Source organism: Suricata suricatta, chromosome 4 (assembly GCF_006229205.1).
Source record: "Suricata suricatta isolate VVHF042 chromosome 4, meerkat_22Aug2017_6uvM2_HiC, whole genome shotgun sequence".
NCBI lineage: Eukaryota > Metazoa > Chordata > Mammalia > Carnivora > Herpestidae > Suricata > Suricata suricatta.
Genome location: NC_043703.1, coordinates 61,748,572 through 61,764,189, shown reverse-complemented (window position 1 = coordinate 61,764,189; position 15,618 = coordinate 61,748,572). Strand labels below are relative to the sequence as shown.

The 15,618-nt window shown below is 40.6% G+C and overlaps 1 protein-coding gene across 1 annotated transcript in view; it reads right to left on the bottom strand.

The window, feature by feature from the left end:
* Window positions 1-2,699: 2,699 nt before the first annotated feature.
* LHFPL6 (LHFPL tetraspan subfamily member 6) overlaps window positions 2,700-15,618 on the bottom strand; it is a 245,649-nt gene continuing 232,730 nt past the window's right edge. Inside the window, exon 4 of the mRNA XM_029936837.1 lies at window positions 2,700-3,835. Coding sequence (XP_029792697.1) covers window positions 3,717-3,835 — 119 coding nt within the window. The 3' untranslated portion in view covers window positions 2,700-3,716. The remainder of the gene's footprint in view (window positions 3,836-15,618) is intronic.

Sequence of the window (15,618 nt, the reverse complement as noted above, 5' to 3'; positions counted from 1 at the left end):
ATAAAGTACAGACTTCAACTGCATGCATGGATGCGGTTTGCAAAGTGTATACATCTGTGTAACCACCATCCTAATCAATACATAGGACATTCCCATCACTCCAGGAAGTCCCCTGTGTCATCACCAGTTAATGGCTTCAGGTTAATCACTGCTCTGATTTCTATCACCATTATATTAGCTTCACCTGTGAGCCTGGCTTCTTTTGTTCAACATTATATCTGAGATTCATCTGCCTCAGTATATATATACCAGAAGTTCCTTTTTTTAAAATTGTGAATAGTATTCCACTATTTAAATATACCACAATGTCTTTATGGGTTGGCAGACATTTGAGCTGTTCCCAGTTTGGGATTATTATATACCAAACTGAGATGAACATTTTTATATAATCTTTTTGAGGACACAGATTTTTTTTGTGTGTGTGTGGCATAAGTATGTAGAAGAGAATCAGTTTAGTTAGTTTAATAAGAAACTGCCTAATGGTCTTCCAGCCATACTTTGCTGGGCTTGCTAATGTTGGGTGTTGTTAACATTTTGGTCATTCTAGTGTATGTTAAGTGGCGTTTCATTGCGGCTCTATGTTGCTTTTTCATTTCCACTAATGATGTTGAGCACGTTTTCAAATGGTGATTGGCATTTGTATATCCTCTTTGGTGATATATTCCATTCAATTTTTGAGCCACTTAAAAATATGAGTTGTTCATTATTTTAATTCAAGTCTCCCTTTCATTTTCTTAATGATGTCTTTTGAAAAGCAATTATAATTTATCTTTTTTCTTTTTCTATGTCTTTTTAGTTTCTCTGTGCAGGATTCTTTACCTGGGAGGAACTTTCTCCCTGTGTTGAGAGTCATCTGACATCACAGGATATGGTAATCACTGATATTCTTGTTCCTCCCCCCCCCCCCCCCAAGCTTGCAGCCAACCTGAGAACAGGGGACATGTTTTAGGGAGTCCTTTACATCCAGCAGCAAACCTAGCAAGAAGCAGGTGCTCAGAAACTATGTATTACCCTAATGCACAAATGAATGTGTTGAAAATTGGAAGGGTTGGTTCAATTTCATCAAGGTACTTTTTTTGCATGTCGTTTTCTGAATACAAAGGAAACTCCCCACCTACCTTCCAAGCCTGTACAAGCTAGGGAAGCTTTATGAGTTTGTGGGAAAGGAGGGTTTTGCCCCTTAAGTGTATATCAGTAAAAGCCTGTGAATACACACCTGTTGCAGATTTTATTATTGCTTCTGTTATGATTATTTCATGAGTCCTGATCGTTTTTGAAAAGAAGTATATGTCATTTTTTGGTAATTCTTAAATTTGATGCTCCTCATGAAATGCAGGGACATCTTGAACCAAAACCACATATGACTAGTTAAAACTTGAGATGTAAGGGTTTGCCATTTGACTTCATCCTGTTGGAGGATCAGTTTTGATCTGAGTGAGGTTCACTAATGTCTGAAATCATATGGATCTCATTTAATTGGTCCCATAAAAATGACAATGTTATCATTAAATCTGTCCAAGAAATAAACTTAATGAATTCCATAGAGAACTCCCACTTGATAATGGGAGCTAAGAAGTCATAATACTATTCTGACAGGAAGGTGTGGTTAAAAACATTTGAAAAGCACCAGCAATAATGAAAATGATGGGCTCACTGAGGAAGCAAAGTGCAATCTCCTCTCCTCAGGAAATCGCAAGTGGAGAAGCCCCCGGCTCAGTGGACAATGAGACACAATCAAAGGATATTCAGCCCATTATGAATTAAGCATTTGAGAGCAGAATGACTTTTTCCATAGCAACAAAGCCGTAGAAAGTCCAGAATTTTACTGGCCTGATTCTTGGATTGTTCTTCCAGGGCAGCATGAATCCGCTGGATGATTACAAGTAACCAGAAGCAAGTGTGACATGCAGACATTCAAGTAAAATTGACAAAAATGTATAGAAAGAATAAAAAATATAGTTACAGATAACCAGAATGTTCAGTTCCCCGATTTAAAAAATACACAATTGAGAAACTAATTGAAATTGAAGTCTTAGGGCTTTGATGCAAAAACTCGGTGTTGCCTAATAAAATATTCATTATCCACTTCGCTCCTGAAAGTGTTGGTTCTGTTCTGCGGTGGTGAAAAGGTCCATAGCCTTCTCTTTGGTCAAGGATTTATGCCAAGAGCAGACATGTGACATAATCTTTCTCAAATGGCCAAGAACCCTAAAAGAGAGTGGTGTAAAAGTGTCCCTGGCACAGTTATACCAAAGAAACACAGCGCTGTGTTGAAGGTGGAGTGGCAGCAAGTGACAGACTGCTTGTCATGACTCTGATGTCGTCCTGGAGACTGCTGGCCCGGACACCTACCAGACCATGACCTGGCTTTCGCTGCTCTAAACCATGGCCAGATAGTGTCCGTATTCCCAAAGCCAATCTAAACTAGACTTGGAAGTCTTCTCTCATAAGAATTTGTTAATTATTTAAACTATAGTTAGAAATCTGGGTGCAATGAATTTAAGTGGAAAGCAGGAACTCTTACCTTTAATACCTTGTGTGCCTAGAACAATGCCCGGTTGGGTGATTAGCAATAAAATTAATGGAAGGACTTAGGAGAAAAAGGAAAACGTAAGGGATTGTTGGAGTTGAAAGGCTAGATTTAGAAAATTAAAGAAGCAAATTCAGTAACTGCATTAACACTCCATGACTCATTTAACTATTGATCAAAGAGAATTTATTCACAGAGTTTTTCAGATACAAACAAAATAGCACTTGAAAGTTTTTTTATACAAAATGAATATTGAAATAAATGTGGTACAGCACAGTACAATAATGGACAAAAGAAAACAAGATCTAATGACTGGAAAATGTCTCTCGTTACACTCACACCTTCAACTGAATTCTCTCTTAGAGTGGATAGGAAGTTGCCCTTTTACTTCATAAGAATATCATAGCAGAAGCTACTTGGACAAAGAAATCTTGCATATTTTTGAATAATATTGAAATACAAAGGCTTAACTCTAAAGGTCTGTATAAACACTGAAAACAGGTTGAGGGCGTAAAGGGTTTATGCAGGATATACAAAATACTGCTAAAAGTGGCTAATTGGTCCATTTATAAGGTTTAATGTATGCTTTATAAAGTGGTAATACTGTATTTTAAGTGTGTATTAAAAAGAAAACAGAGGAGTAATGCAACGCTGAACCTTCCATACAGTCTGTGCAACCATGTGTATGGGCATGGGGGGGGGTGTGGATGTGTGTGTCTGTGTGTGCTTTCAGAAGTGCCATGACCTACAGGGAACGTCTGTGGGTTACCCTGCTTCCTAACATAATACTGTTTCTACTAGCCCTTTTGATTCTCTGAGTCCTCATCTTAAAAAAAAAACAAAAAACAAAAAACAAAAAACAAAACTCTTGTTTGCATATATAGGTTTGTTTTGTGTGTGTACGTGTTCTACATTAACAATACTCTGTGGAATAGAAACACCCAACACCCTGCAATAGTTTTAGCCTTTGGTCCATTTTTCTCCGTTCTTCCATGTTCTCCATTTCTTCTGCAAATCTTGCACAACGCTTTGACGTTACATAATGGTTATCATTCCACTTGGTTTCGTTTCATGAGCACTGTAGGGATGAGAACCACTATTCCACTTTCGAAAGTAGCTGGACATCTCAGTCTCTCCGAGCCCTTTCGGCCGGTCTTCTCCTCCGTGTGCTCTGGACGGCTCCATCTCAGTAGGGATACTGCTTCTGTTTCTTGCCGGAGAAGCAAGCCAGCCATGTGCACAGCAGCATGGCGGCAGCAGCACCCGCTCCCGTGCAATAGAACGCCCAGCCGATCTCACACTTACCTAGGGACACAGGAGGGGGACAGAAAACAGGCACAGATCAGGATGGTTTTACAGGCGGCTGTTATTTCCCCCGATACGTGTGTTCCTGGTGCACTGAAGTAGAACGGAAATACCCATCAGAAATGTGGTTCACATGCTCAGATGGAATCATAGGAAGTGCTGAAGGTCTCTCAAGACTGAAGAAAGCCAGAAGGGGTGTGTGCATTTCAGAAAGACCTCAGGCCCATGCCTCCTGCTCGTTAAGAAGACAGAAGCCTAGTCTCCTCCGCCAATACCCACGCTTCTGGCTGAACGAAAGGAGGAATGACAACAGTCAGGATGGGAGAGACGAAAGTTTTAGTTCTAATGGAAATCCGCCAGACTCATATGTACAATGAAGAAAATCAAAATGTAGCTACAGTCCATCTGCAGAGAGGCCACTCTGAGGAGGAGATCCATTGAAGGACGAGATTGAAGTGAATGCTGCTATTTATATAGAACTGACTCACCCTCTACCTTTTCAATTGAAGAACAAAAATTCCCAGATCCTCCTGGGGTCGATACTCATTTTTAAATTAAAATGTCATATAAATGAGAACGTAATGAAAAGAGTTTAAATGGGCCCTGATCTCTCAGCATTGGATTGGTACTAATAGTAACAACAACACACACACAATACTAAAAGTATAATGAGTAAAAGAGAGCAGGAGTAGCTGTCTGCATTTCAGAGAGCAGACTTCAAAGAAAGAAAAGCTATCAAGTATAAAGAAGGCATTACATAATGATAAAGGAGTGGATTTTCCAAGAAGACATAATAATCTGTAATGTGTGTGTGCCTAGCAACAGAGCATCAAATTCCAAGACACAAAAACTGACAGATTTCAAGGAGAAATAGGTAAGTCCATTATCATAGTTGGAGACTTCAACACCTCTGTACTGGAAATTGACCGGTCCAGCAGGCAGAAAGAATCTGAAAGGACATAGTTGATATCAATCAACTGAATATAACTGACATGTACACACTACTTCAACCAACAACATCAGAATACACATTCTTGTCAAGGTCACATGGAAAACTCACTAAGAATCTGGGCCATACTACATACCTTAAAACATTTAAAAGAATAGAAATTGTAGTGCCTGAGTAGCTTGGTCGGCTAAGTGTCTGACTTTGGCTCTAGTCATGATCTCACAGTTCGTGAGTTTGAGCCTCACATTGGGCTCTGCATTGCTGGCGTGGAGCTGCTTGGGATTCTCACTCTCTCCTCTCTCCGCCCCTCCCCCACTTGTGCTTTTTCTCTCTCTCTCTCTTTCAAAATAAATAAATAGACTGAAAAAAAAGAAAAGATTGTAATGGAATTAAACTAGAAATCAATGACAGATCATTGGAAAATATCAAAATCTGTGGACATTTAACAACACACTTCCCAAGTAACACAGGGCCAAAGAAAAAAATTTCAAAAGACATTTAAAAATAGTTTGAAATAAATGAAAATGAAAACACAAGTTATCAAAATTTATAGAATGCAATGAAAACAGTGTTTAGAGAGAACTGTATAGCATCAAAAGTGTATATTAGAGAACGATCTAAAATCAATAATATCAGTTTCTGCCTTAGGAAACTAGAAAAAGAAGAGCAAATTAAACTCAAAGTAAGCAGAAGAAAATAAATAAAAGTTAGAGCAGAATTCATTAATATTCTTTGACACCAGTATTGCCCTAACACCAAAAGTGTGCAAAAACTTACAAGAAAAGAAACTATGAACCATTATTTCTCATGGACAGAGATACAAAAATTTCTCAACAAAATATTAGCAAGTCGAATTCAGCAATGTATAAAAAGAATCATACAAGTGTGATTTATCCCAAATATAAAAGGCTGATTCAGCATTCAAAAGTCAATTAATATAATGTATCACATCAAAAGACTAAAAGAAAAAAAATCACATGATCATATCAGTAGGTGCAAAAAAAGATGAACAGTCATGATTAAAAAAACTTCTCAGTAAACTAGGAATAGAGGGAAACTTTCTCAACTTGTCAAAGAATATCTAAAACATTTATGGCTACTATCATAATAGTGAGGAACATAAAGCTTTTTATTTGAAAAAAATTTTTTACATTTATTTATTATTGACAGAGAGAGACAGAGCATGAATGGGGGAGGGGGAGAGAGAGAAGAAGACACAGAATCAGAAGCAGGCTCCAGAGCAAGCTGTTAGCACAGAGCCCGATGCAGAGCCCGAACCCACAAGCTGTAAGATCATGACCTGATCTCAGCCACCCAGGCATCCCTAAAAATTATTTTTAGATTAATTTTTTATTAGGCTTGTAAGAAATTCAGACTTTCAAGTGACTGCCATTTCAATGATCTTGATGAAACTGCTTAGATATGGTTATCATTAAACTTCAGTAAGAAACTCCTTTTCAACATTTTACTGAAGGTTCTAGCTAATGCAATAAGGCAGGAAAAGGAAATAAATGGTATACAGATTGGGAAGGAAGAAAAAAAAAACTGTCTTTGTTTGTAGATGGCATGATTGTCTCTATAGCAAATGCAAAAGAATCCACAAAAAAATCAATCAACCAACAACCAACCAACCAACCAACCAACCAAATAAACACCACTCCCAGAACTAATTAGCAATTATATCAAGGTTGCAGAATATAAGGGTAATATACAAAAGTCAATCACTTCCTATATATCAGCAATGAATAAGTAGTTTGGAATTAAAAGATAATACTATTTACATGAACACCCCCAAAAGTGAAATAATTAGGTATAAATCTAATAAAATATGTACAAGATCTATATGAGGAAATCTACAAAACTGATTTGATGAACAGAATCAAATAACTAAATAAATGGAGAAATATTCCATGTTCATGAATAGGAAGACTTGATAGTAACAAGATGTCAGTCCCTCCCAATTTAGTCTATAGATTCAAAGCAATCCTATTAAAAAAAAAACCAGTAAATTATTTTGGGGATATTGACAGACTTATTCTAAAGTTTATAAGGAGAGGCAAAAGACTCAGAATAGCCAACATAATATTGAACAAAATACAACCAAGTTCAACACAGTTAGAGGACTGAACTACTCAACTTCAAGATTTACTATAAATCTCCAATAATCAAAACAGTGTGGTATTGGTGAAAAAACAGACAAAGCAATGGAACAGAATAGACAGGCCAGAAATAGACCCATATAGATATAGTTAACTGATCTTTAACAAAGGAGCAGAGGCAATAAAATGAAGAAAGATAGTCTTTTCAATAAATGGTGCTGGAATATTTGGACATTTACATGCAAAAATAAAAAAACCAGACATGGATCCTACAGTCTTCACAAAAATTAGCTAAAACTAGATAATAGACCTAAATGTAACACATAGAGCTACAAAACTCCTGGGGCAGCTGGGTAGCTCAGGGGTTAAGCAGCTGACTTTGGCTCAGGTCATGATCTTGTGGTCTGTGAGTTCGAGCCCTGTGTCAGGCTCTGTGCTGACAGCTCAGAGCCTAGAGCCTGCTTGGGATTCTCTGTCTCCTTCTCTTTCTGCCCCCCCTCCCCCAATGTTCACACTGTCTTGCTCAAAAATAAATAAACATTAAAAAAAATTTTTTAAAAAGAAGCTGAGGTCAGGCAAAGCTAAGTGAGTCATTGGCTTGTGGTCACCATAATGCAATAGTAGCAAGGTTAAATCGAGGGCCTCCACATCTCAAGAGTACGCTACCTACACTCACAGACAATAGGCTATGTTCAGTCTTCAACCTATGTTGATTTCTCCCTTTATATATCTAATAAAAATAACAAGTTAAAAATTGTGAACATGTATTGATTAATACTTGCTCCAAATTATTAGAAGAGCTTTACATGGAGGAAATGTTAATGCATTTAAACCTCATAAGAACATGATGTGATAGGTACATTCAGATGGGAAAACTAAAGCCAAGAAAAATGCACTAACCTGCTCAAAGACTTGCCCTTAGTAAGTGGTAAGTCCTTTGTTCCTCTTCCAAATTTATCCTGTTACCATTCCTCAAATGCCTGCAGCACCCCATGAAGTGCCACCTGCATTGCTTTCTTGCCTCCCTGCTTCCGTGATGGTGTCACCAACAACAGCAAAGCAGGCAACTATCTTTTTAAAAAGAAATCGTGTTAAGGCATTGACTTACTTGAAATTTTCTAAAGGACTGTCAAGCATCCAATCTTATTCCGACAGCCTCTGAGGCCTTACGTGAGCTGCTATCTGCCTACTTCTCAAATCTCATGACCAATGCCCCTTTGTCTTCTTCTGGACACACTGGTTGCCTTCTCTGGACCTCACCAGGCTTGCTGCTGGCTTGGTGACTCACATTCATTATTCCTTCTACCCAGAAAGTTCTACTTCAGATTAGAGAGCTGGCTCATTCTGAAATGGCACCTCTGTAAAGGTATGTCCCACCCCCCATCTGTTTCATCAAAGTCACTCTGTTCCCTTTATTGCCTTTGAAGAACTTACCATGGTGTGTGTGTGTGTGTGTGTGTGTGTGTGTGTGTGTGCGCGCGCACGTGCACGTGCGTGCATGCATGTGTGTCTCTCCTACTAGAATGAAAATTTCAATTAGGGAAGACCTTTGTCTATTTTCTTCCCTATCTATCCCTACAACAGTGCCTGGTTCATAAAAGTCACTCGCTAATGAGTTGAATGAAAGGCAGGATAAAAGAAAAACACAAAGAAAGGTATCAAAGTAGGCAAACAGCTAGTCCCTGAAAAACAGAGTAGATCTGGGATTTTATTACAAGAATAACTCTAGTCCTGTTATGGCACAGAATTTTTGGAAAGGCGTTCCCAAACCAACTTTATAGCATTTATAGCCTCATCCAGAGTTTGTTAAATTTAACAGGATAATAGATCCTGAAAGATCACATCTCTACCTCAGGGTAGGTCTCCCTGGCACAATGACCTCCATTAATACTGATATACAGGATAAGTGTTTTTCAAGGATAGCAGAGTCCCCCCTTCATGGGCCAAATTTTCTGATAACCATCCATGAATGTGGCTGGGGTATAATCTCCATTTGTAAATCTTGGGAATAATCTCCATTTTTAATTATTCTTTAGCTGGATTAAATAAATCTCAGAAGGAGAATTAATAGGTAGCTAAGAGATGGCAAGTGCTTTAGAACCTTTCAAGAACTCAGCAAAATTTGTGGGCAACCCATTCAGCCGAGGGCCCATAACATGGAACACAATCAACTGTTCATTAATAACACGGTATTGTCCTACACACAGCTCCATGGCCTGACATGAAAAGCAGAGTACACAATTTTTTAATAATGATTGGACACTTATTCAAGAAAAAGGAACTGGTGAGGGCATTCTTTGAAAATAGTCCATGTGACAGTAGTCATGTGTATTAAATAAAGATGGAAAAGAAGCCACTAAAGGACGGACTCTTGAGGACCCAGGAGAAAGAGCATAATTTTTTTTCTCCAGGGGAGTCAATAGGCTAGCAGGGGTTGAACTTCAGGGAGAACGCCATTTTCACTGTCAAGGCTGGTAGCAGATGGTGTAGATGTTCCACTCAATTCCTTTATATCCCTTACTTGGTCCTAGAGTCTCACCCTTTGCTCTGATTGTGCTCTACTCCTAACAGTTTCCCCTTGGAAACTGTCTTCAGAGGACCCATGAACCTGGAGTCACAGTGCCCCAACACTCAGAGAGCGTAAGTGCCCCAACACTCAGAGAGCGTAAGTGCCCCCTGGGGTGGCAAGTAGCCAATGTCTGCAGGAGTGTGAAAGCCAGCTTTCTTGCCTCCAGGTGGGACAAATTCCCCAGTGGAACTGAATGTTCTGGAATCCCAGTGAGTTGAGGCTGAGACTAGGACCTCACCCAAAATCTCACTCTTGCCTGGTGTTTAACTCCTTCACCACTTTACTTTCCATTTCCCCACTGGTTTCTTTGAACATGAATCCTCATCTCAGCATCTGCTCTAGGAAACCTGATTTAAGACAAGAGCGAACGGACAAAATCTGTCTTGCTTTTTTGTTTTCATAGTAAAAGTCTGTGAGGTTTCAGGTGTCAGAGGCTTAACCACCCCAGCCCCTAACAACACACCGGAGCCCTGGAATCCAAGTCTTTGGCACCATGAGTCTCACACTCACCCCACACTACTGTCTTCCTGGGGGCAAATCCAGCTCCATGTCATGTACATGCATATGTCTCATTTCCAATAATTGTTATGTTTCTGGAGCCCTTCTTGTATGTGTCATAAAACATGTAGTCAGCTCATCCAACTAGCTAACAGATGAAAATAGGGGGGCACCTGGGTGGCTCAGTCATTTGAGCGTCTGACTTTTGATTTCAGCTAGATCATGATCCCTGATCTCACATGATGCTGGGAGCATGGAGCCTACTTGGTTGTCTCTCTCTCTCTCTCTCTCTCTCTCTCTCTCTGCCCCTCCTCGGCTCTCTCTCTCTCAAATTAAATAAGTAAACATTAAAACAAGAAAATAGGAAGGATATTAAATAAAGTTATTTAAAAAGTGTACCATAGGCAAAGAAAATGTTTGAGAATGTCATTAGATATTGCCACTAATTACTCATATATATATAGATCTATGTGTGTAATCTATGTATTTTGTGATTTAGATTCAGCAACTGGCTCAGATCCAAAATAAGCAACTAATGTTCAGTGTGAGCTAAAAGAAAATATTCTCCTATTTCAGATATGAAGGTTTTCATTTACCAAGTACTTTTCAATTACCAATTAATTCATAAAATACAAAATCATTAAATCAATATGGATTTATCCTGGTATTCTGGATTATTCAGAAATATAGCAGTCCATCAAACTACCCTCATAAGAATATACAAAATCATACATATACACGCACACAGGCGCATACACACATATATCTTCTGAGAAGCAGGAGATTGTGGGAATCAGTCTGGTAAAATCAAGATGTGTCGATAGGATTTAGGCAAATCTAAAGAAACACCAAGCCATCTAATCCTTGATTCCTTACTCCTTGATTCCTTTCCTCTTTCCCTCTCTCTCTCAATTCATTCATCAATTCGACAAATACTTACAAATAATAGTGCCCACTCTGACTGAGAGTCACTGGGTGCTGAAGATCTTTTGGGAACAAGATGGATACAGTCTCTGCTATCAAGTAGCTATTTTCTAGTCAAGGAAGTACTAAATAGTAATTGCATTATTATATAATGATAATTGTGGTATGTGCTTTGAAGAAAGCTAAGACAGCAAATCACTAGAGAGCTTAATAGGGTGTAGGAGAACCTTAAGGGGAAGAGAAATTTGTGCTGAGACCTGGAAGAAGAGCAGAAGCAAGCCAGGTGGAAATGCGGGAGGCCAGGGAAGCGTGTACTTGCACTCGGGGCTGGGAGACGGAGAAACGCAGGCAGATTTCAGTCTTAAATCTGGTAAATTTAGGTAAAGTATAGCTCAAGAAAGAAAGGAATGCCATCTTGGGTATAAGCAAGAGATGGGGATGGGTATGACCACCTCCAGAGTTTGAGAGCTTGAAGCCTAAACACTTCTCCAGAAATTTCATCTGTATTGGTGGTAGAATTGTATGGTGTTCAACATTAGCCAGGAAATCTTGAGCACCTACTACATGTGTGGCAATGTGACACAAGCTGGAGACCCAGCAGCGAGCAGGATAGATAGGGTCTTCGGTCTAGTGAAGTTTGTTCTGGTAAGCCCAGTTCTCAAGGATCGCTTACATCACTTGCATTATTTTGAAGCCAACCCTTGTGTATATTACACATATGTTTTGTAGTTCAGTTGGAAGAAATCAACCAGATATAACAGGGAATTTTTTTCATGAAACCTAAATATAAGCACAAAACATCTAGAGTTCATGAGAGTTACAACTGCACAGTAGACACACTGTACCTTGAACTTCTCCAAAGGAAAAAGAAAAGAAGATTATTCTTCTCTTTGAGCAAGATTCTACTGTTTAAACCCACTGCTCGGTAATAAGAAAGTGGCACCATGTTTCACAATAAAAAGAAGAAAAAGCCTTTTTGAGTACATTAGGTTATCAGGAACGTTTATATGTTTTAAACAACATGGTAGTCCATGGGTAGTAACAGGACTAAATGAAACCAGGAAATTTGGAACCATTCTTCCGTGGCCTCTCCCTTCCCCTGTCACGGCAATAAATGCTTGTTACTATAATGCGAACAAAAAGCATTTTACTAGAGGGCAAGTTTTGTCTGTGATCCTTTCAGGAAATTAGAGAAGCAAATCTGTTTAAACTTTCCCTTTTGCTCTTTGTAATGCTCCATCAAACAGGACTGTAAGCTTGGTTGGCAAATTGCTGCTTTCAACAATGGGGAATACTCGGCTTGACAGATAAAATAGAGGTTAATGGGACAGAAAGCAGCAAACCACGGCCACCTGCCAAGTCAATGGAAAAAGATGCTGTGGCGGCATTCCAGGGCAGCCGGGAAGTGGAGGTGGGGCAGGAGAGCTGAGGCTGATTTTGGGGGGAGGCTCAAGTCAGTTTTTGGTGCTGCTCTTGCTTTGGTACAAGGAATCCAGCCTTACTACAAGCAACCACAGAATTCCAGAGATCTTTTCATCTTTTGAAGAAATTGTAGTTTAACCTCTGCTTTCTTCATAATCGGTCCCATTAACATTTCAGAGCCTATCATGTCTCACTGGGTCTGCCTGCTCTACTTTGGTATTTGGTGCACAGTAAAGTGCCTGGACCACAGCAGACGATCGATCTATGTTCGCAGCATGAATGAGCATCAGACAATGTACTTGGGGTGAGCATAGAGATCCAAAATTAATCATTCTATTAACAGCGGTTATGTATCTAGACGGGGAGCCAGGCACTGAACACTTTATAAGGGACAACTCACTTAATCGTTTTTGCCTCCGATGTTTTCCAGAAATTAGAGAAGTGAATCTGTTTATATTTTCCCCACATGATTCCCTTCGTGAAGATGAACAAATTGAGTTACATGCAAAATAAGCAACTTGCCTGGTATCTCAAATAAATGGTAAAGCTTAACGTGAACTTGGGTCAAACTGATTCCAGAAATTTCTCCAGTGCTCAGAGAATGTATTAGGATGAGCTACGTCAAGTGTACTTTTCCCATTTGTTAGATAATACTTGTCTTTGTTAGAATTTCCATGCCAAGGAGAAATAAAATATATTTTACTCCTATGAATTTATGGGTCTTCTTAGAAGACTACACATCCCTGTGTCTACCTTGCACGGTGGTTCTAGTTATTAAAGGCCTGCCTCTGGCTGACTTGGCATCCAGTTCCTGAGGTGATGGAACCAAACCAGCATCTCGTGGCCACACCATCCCGTCTAGAGAATATGGGGAGCTGGGGTCCAATGAGCTTGCTTGATGAGTTCAGACAACTGATTCTTCCTCAATGTGAATCTGGCTATGCACATGCCCCCAAGGTAGGTGTTTTGGCCCTTCTTGGACTCTGTCCAAGCCCTGGGCACACTTCCAGATCCCTTCGCGGGCTGCTGTCTGCTTGTAAACCCTCATCAGTTGGTCGGGAGCCATCATGTCATCCTCAATCCAACCCAGAGGCTTGGCCACAGGGCCGTGCACTGTCCAGTGTTGCTCTAGCACCACAAAGTGCAGTAGATCAGGCAGTCCTGTCCTCTCACCGATGCCATCTGACACAAAACTCCATGAGCGCTTGGCCTTCCCCTGCTCTGCATTTGAACCTGAGTCCCACCAGGTCCCAGTATATTTCTTTCTTCACTAGGTCGCTGCCAAGTTCCTAGCCTTGTGGCCCTCTGTGCCTGGGTTTGGATATAATAAGAGGGCTGACTTCATTTATCAGTGGACTGGCTTTCCTCTGTGATATTTTAAAATTTTCACCATATGGGTGGCTCAGTTGGTTAAGGGGCGGACTTCGGCTCAGGTCATGATCTCACGGTTTGAGTTTGAGCCCTGAGTTGGGCTCTGCACTGACAGCTCAGAACCTAGAGCCTGCTTTGGCCTCCTCTCTTTCTGACCCTCCCCTGCTCATGCTCTCTGTCTCTCAAAAACTCAATAAACATTAAAAAACATTTGGGGGGGGGGCGCCTGGATGGCTCAGTTGGTTGAGCGTCCAGCTTTGGCTCAGGTCATGATCTCGCGGTTCGTGAGTTTGAGCCCCGCATCGGGTCTGTGCTGACAGCTCGGAGCCTAGAGTCTGCCTCAGATTCCGTGTCTCCCTCGTTCTCTGACCCTCCCCTGCTCGCGCTCTGTCTCTCAAAAAAAAATTTTTTTTTAAATTTTCACCATGTCAAGATATAAATACAAAAAAGGCTTGTGTAGCAAAGAAGTAGATATTTTTAACTTCATCTTTCTTGCTTTATAAATAATGAGGGCTGGAAGGTGGAAGGATGGGGGAGAGACCAAAACTTTGGTCCTCTTAAATACCATGGACACAAGTTTGATGGCTCTTCCTCTTCTTGAATAAATTCCTTCATGTCTCTACATATTCAGACCATCTTGTCTGCATATGCATTTAAAAAAAACTAGAACAAAAAGAATCCATTTGTTCTTTTGTTAAGTTCCTGAACAAAGGCCTCACTAGTAATAAAGAAACAAGTTTTAAACCTTGGCCTAAAACATACAAAAGCTTTAATTCAAACGTTTAATGGAACAAGTGGTTAAAATGCTATCTCCTGTCCTGTGTCTGAAAAGAGAACGCCCAAACTTGGTTGCTGGCTAAAAAATGTAGAGGTAGGGGCGCCTATGTGGCTCAGTCAGTTAAGTGTCGTGATCTCACAGTTCGTGAGTTCGGGCCCAGAACCAGGCTCGCTGCTGTCAGCGCAGAGCCTGGAGCCTGCTGTGGATTCTGTCTCCCTCGCTGTCTGCCCTTCCCCTGCTCGCTCACTCTCTCTTTCAAAAATAAACATTAAAAAAATTTAAAAAAAACACTAAAAAAATGCAGAGGTACAAAGACTGAAGGAAGAAAGTACATAAGGTGTGGCTCTTTCTCAAGCTTCCATGCTTGTCTCCATCTGTTTATTACTGGAAGTATAAAGTCACACTGTTTCTCAGGACAGTCCTATACACAGCTTTGGGCCCCATTTATATGGTACTCTGCGTGCCCCCTAGGGACTGCTGCAGGAGGTGCTGTCTGCAAGCAGATCTCTGGAATGTTCCCCATTAGCGCTTCCCCAAAGAATAGATGGTGTGTGTGTGGAGGGAGGCGGATCTGGGTGGCTCAGTTGGTTGAATGTTGGACTTCGGCTCAGGTCATGATCCCGTGGCTCGTGAGTTCAAGCCCCACATCAGGCTCCGTGCTGACAGCTCAGAGCCTGAAGCCTGCTGTGGATTCTGTCTTCCTCTCTCTCTGCCCTTCCTCTGCTCTCTCTCTCTCTCTCTCTCTCAAAAATGAACATTAAAATATTAAAGACAAAAAAAAGAATAGATAGTGGGGAGTATATGTACTGGTAGAAAACCTCAAATCCTAAGCACCGAATGTCCCAAAATGTCCCAGCAAGGGGTGGCCACGCTCATGTCCCCTAAATTTCCAGAACAGCACCACAATGGTGAGCCCAGTGTTTCTCATCGAGGACTGTAGCTCTTGCCTCAAACACAGTAAGCTGACTATATGTTTCTACCTGTCCCGCCCTCGTTCCCAGGTTCAGGATCCCGAACAGTAGGACGTGGACTCTCTGGAACTGGAATGAGACCTTTCCCACACCCCACACACAGTGTGCCTCACTGAATGATCATCTAGCTCTGAGCCCTGGAGCCACGCCAACAAACAAGAGGGGGCAAGAAATGCCTGAGAAGATCCCTGCACCTTCTCTG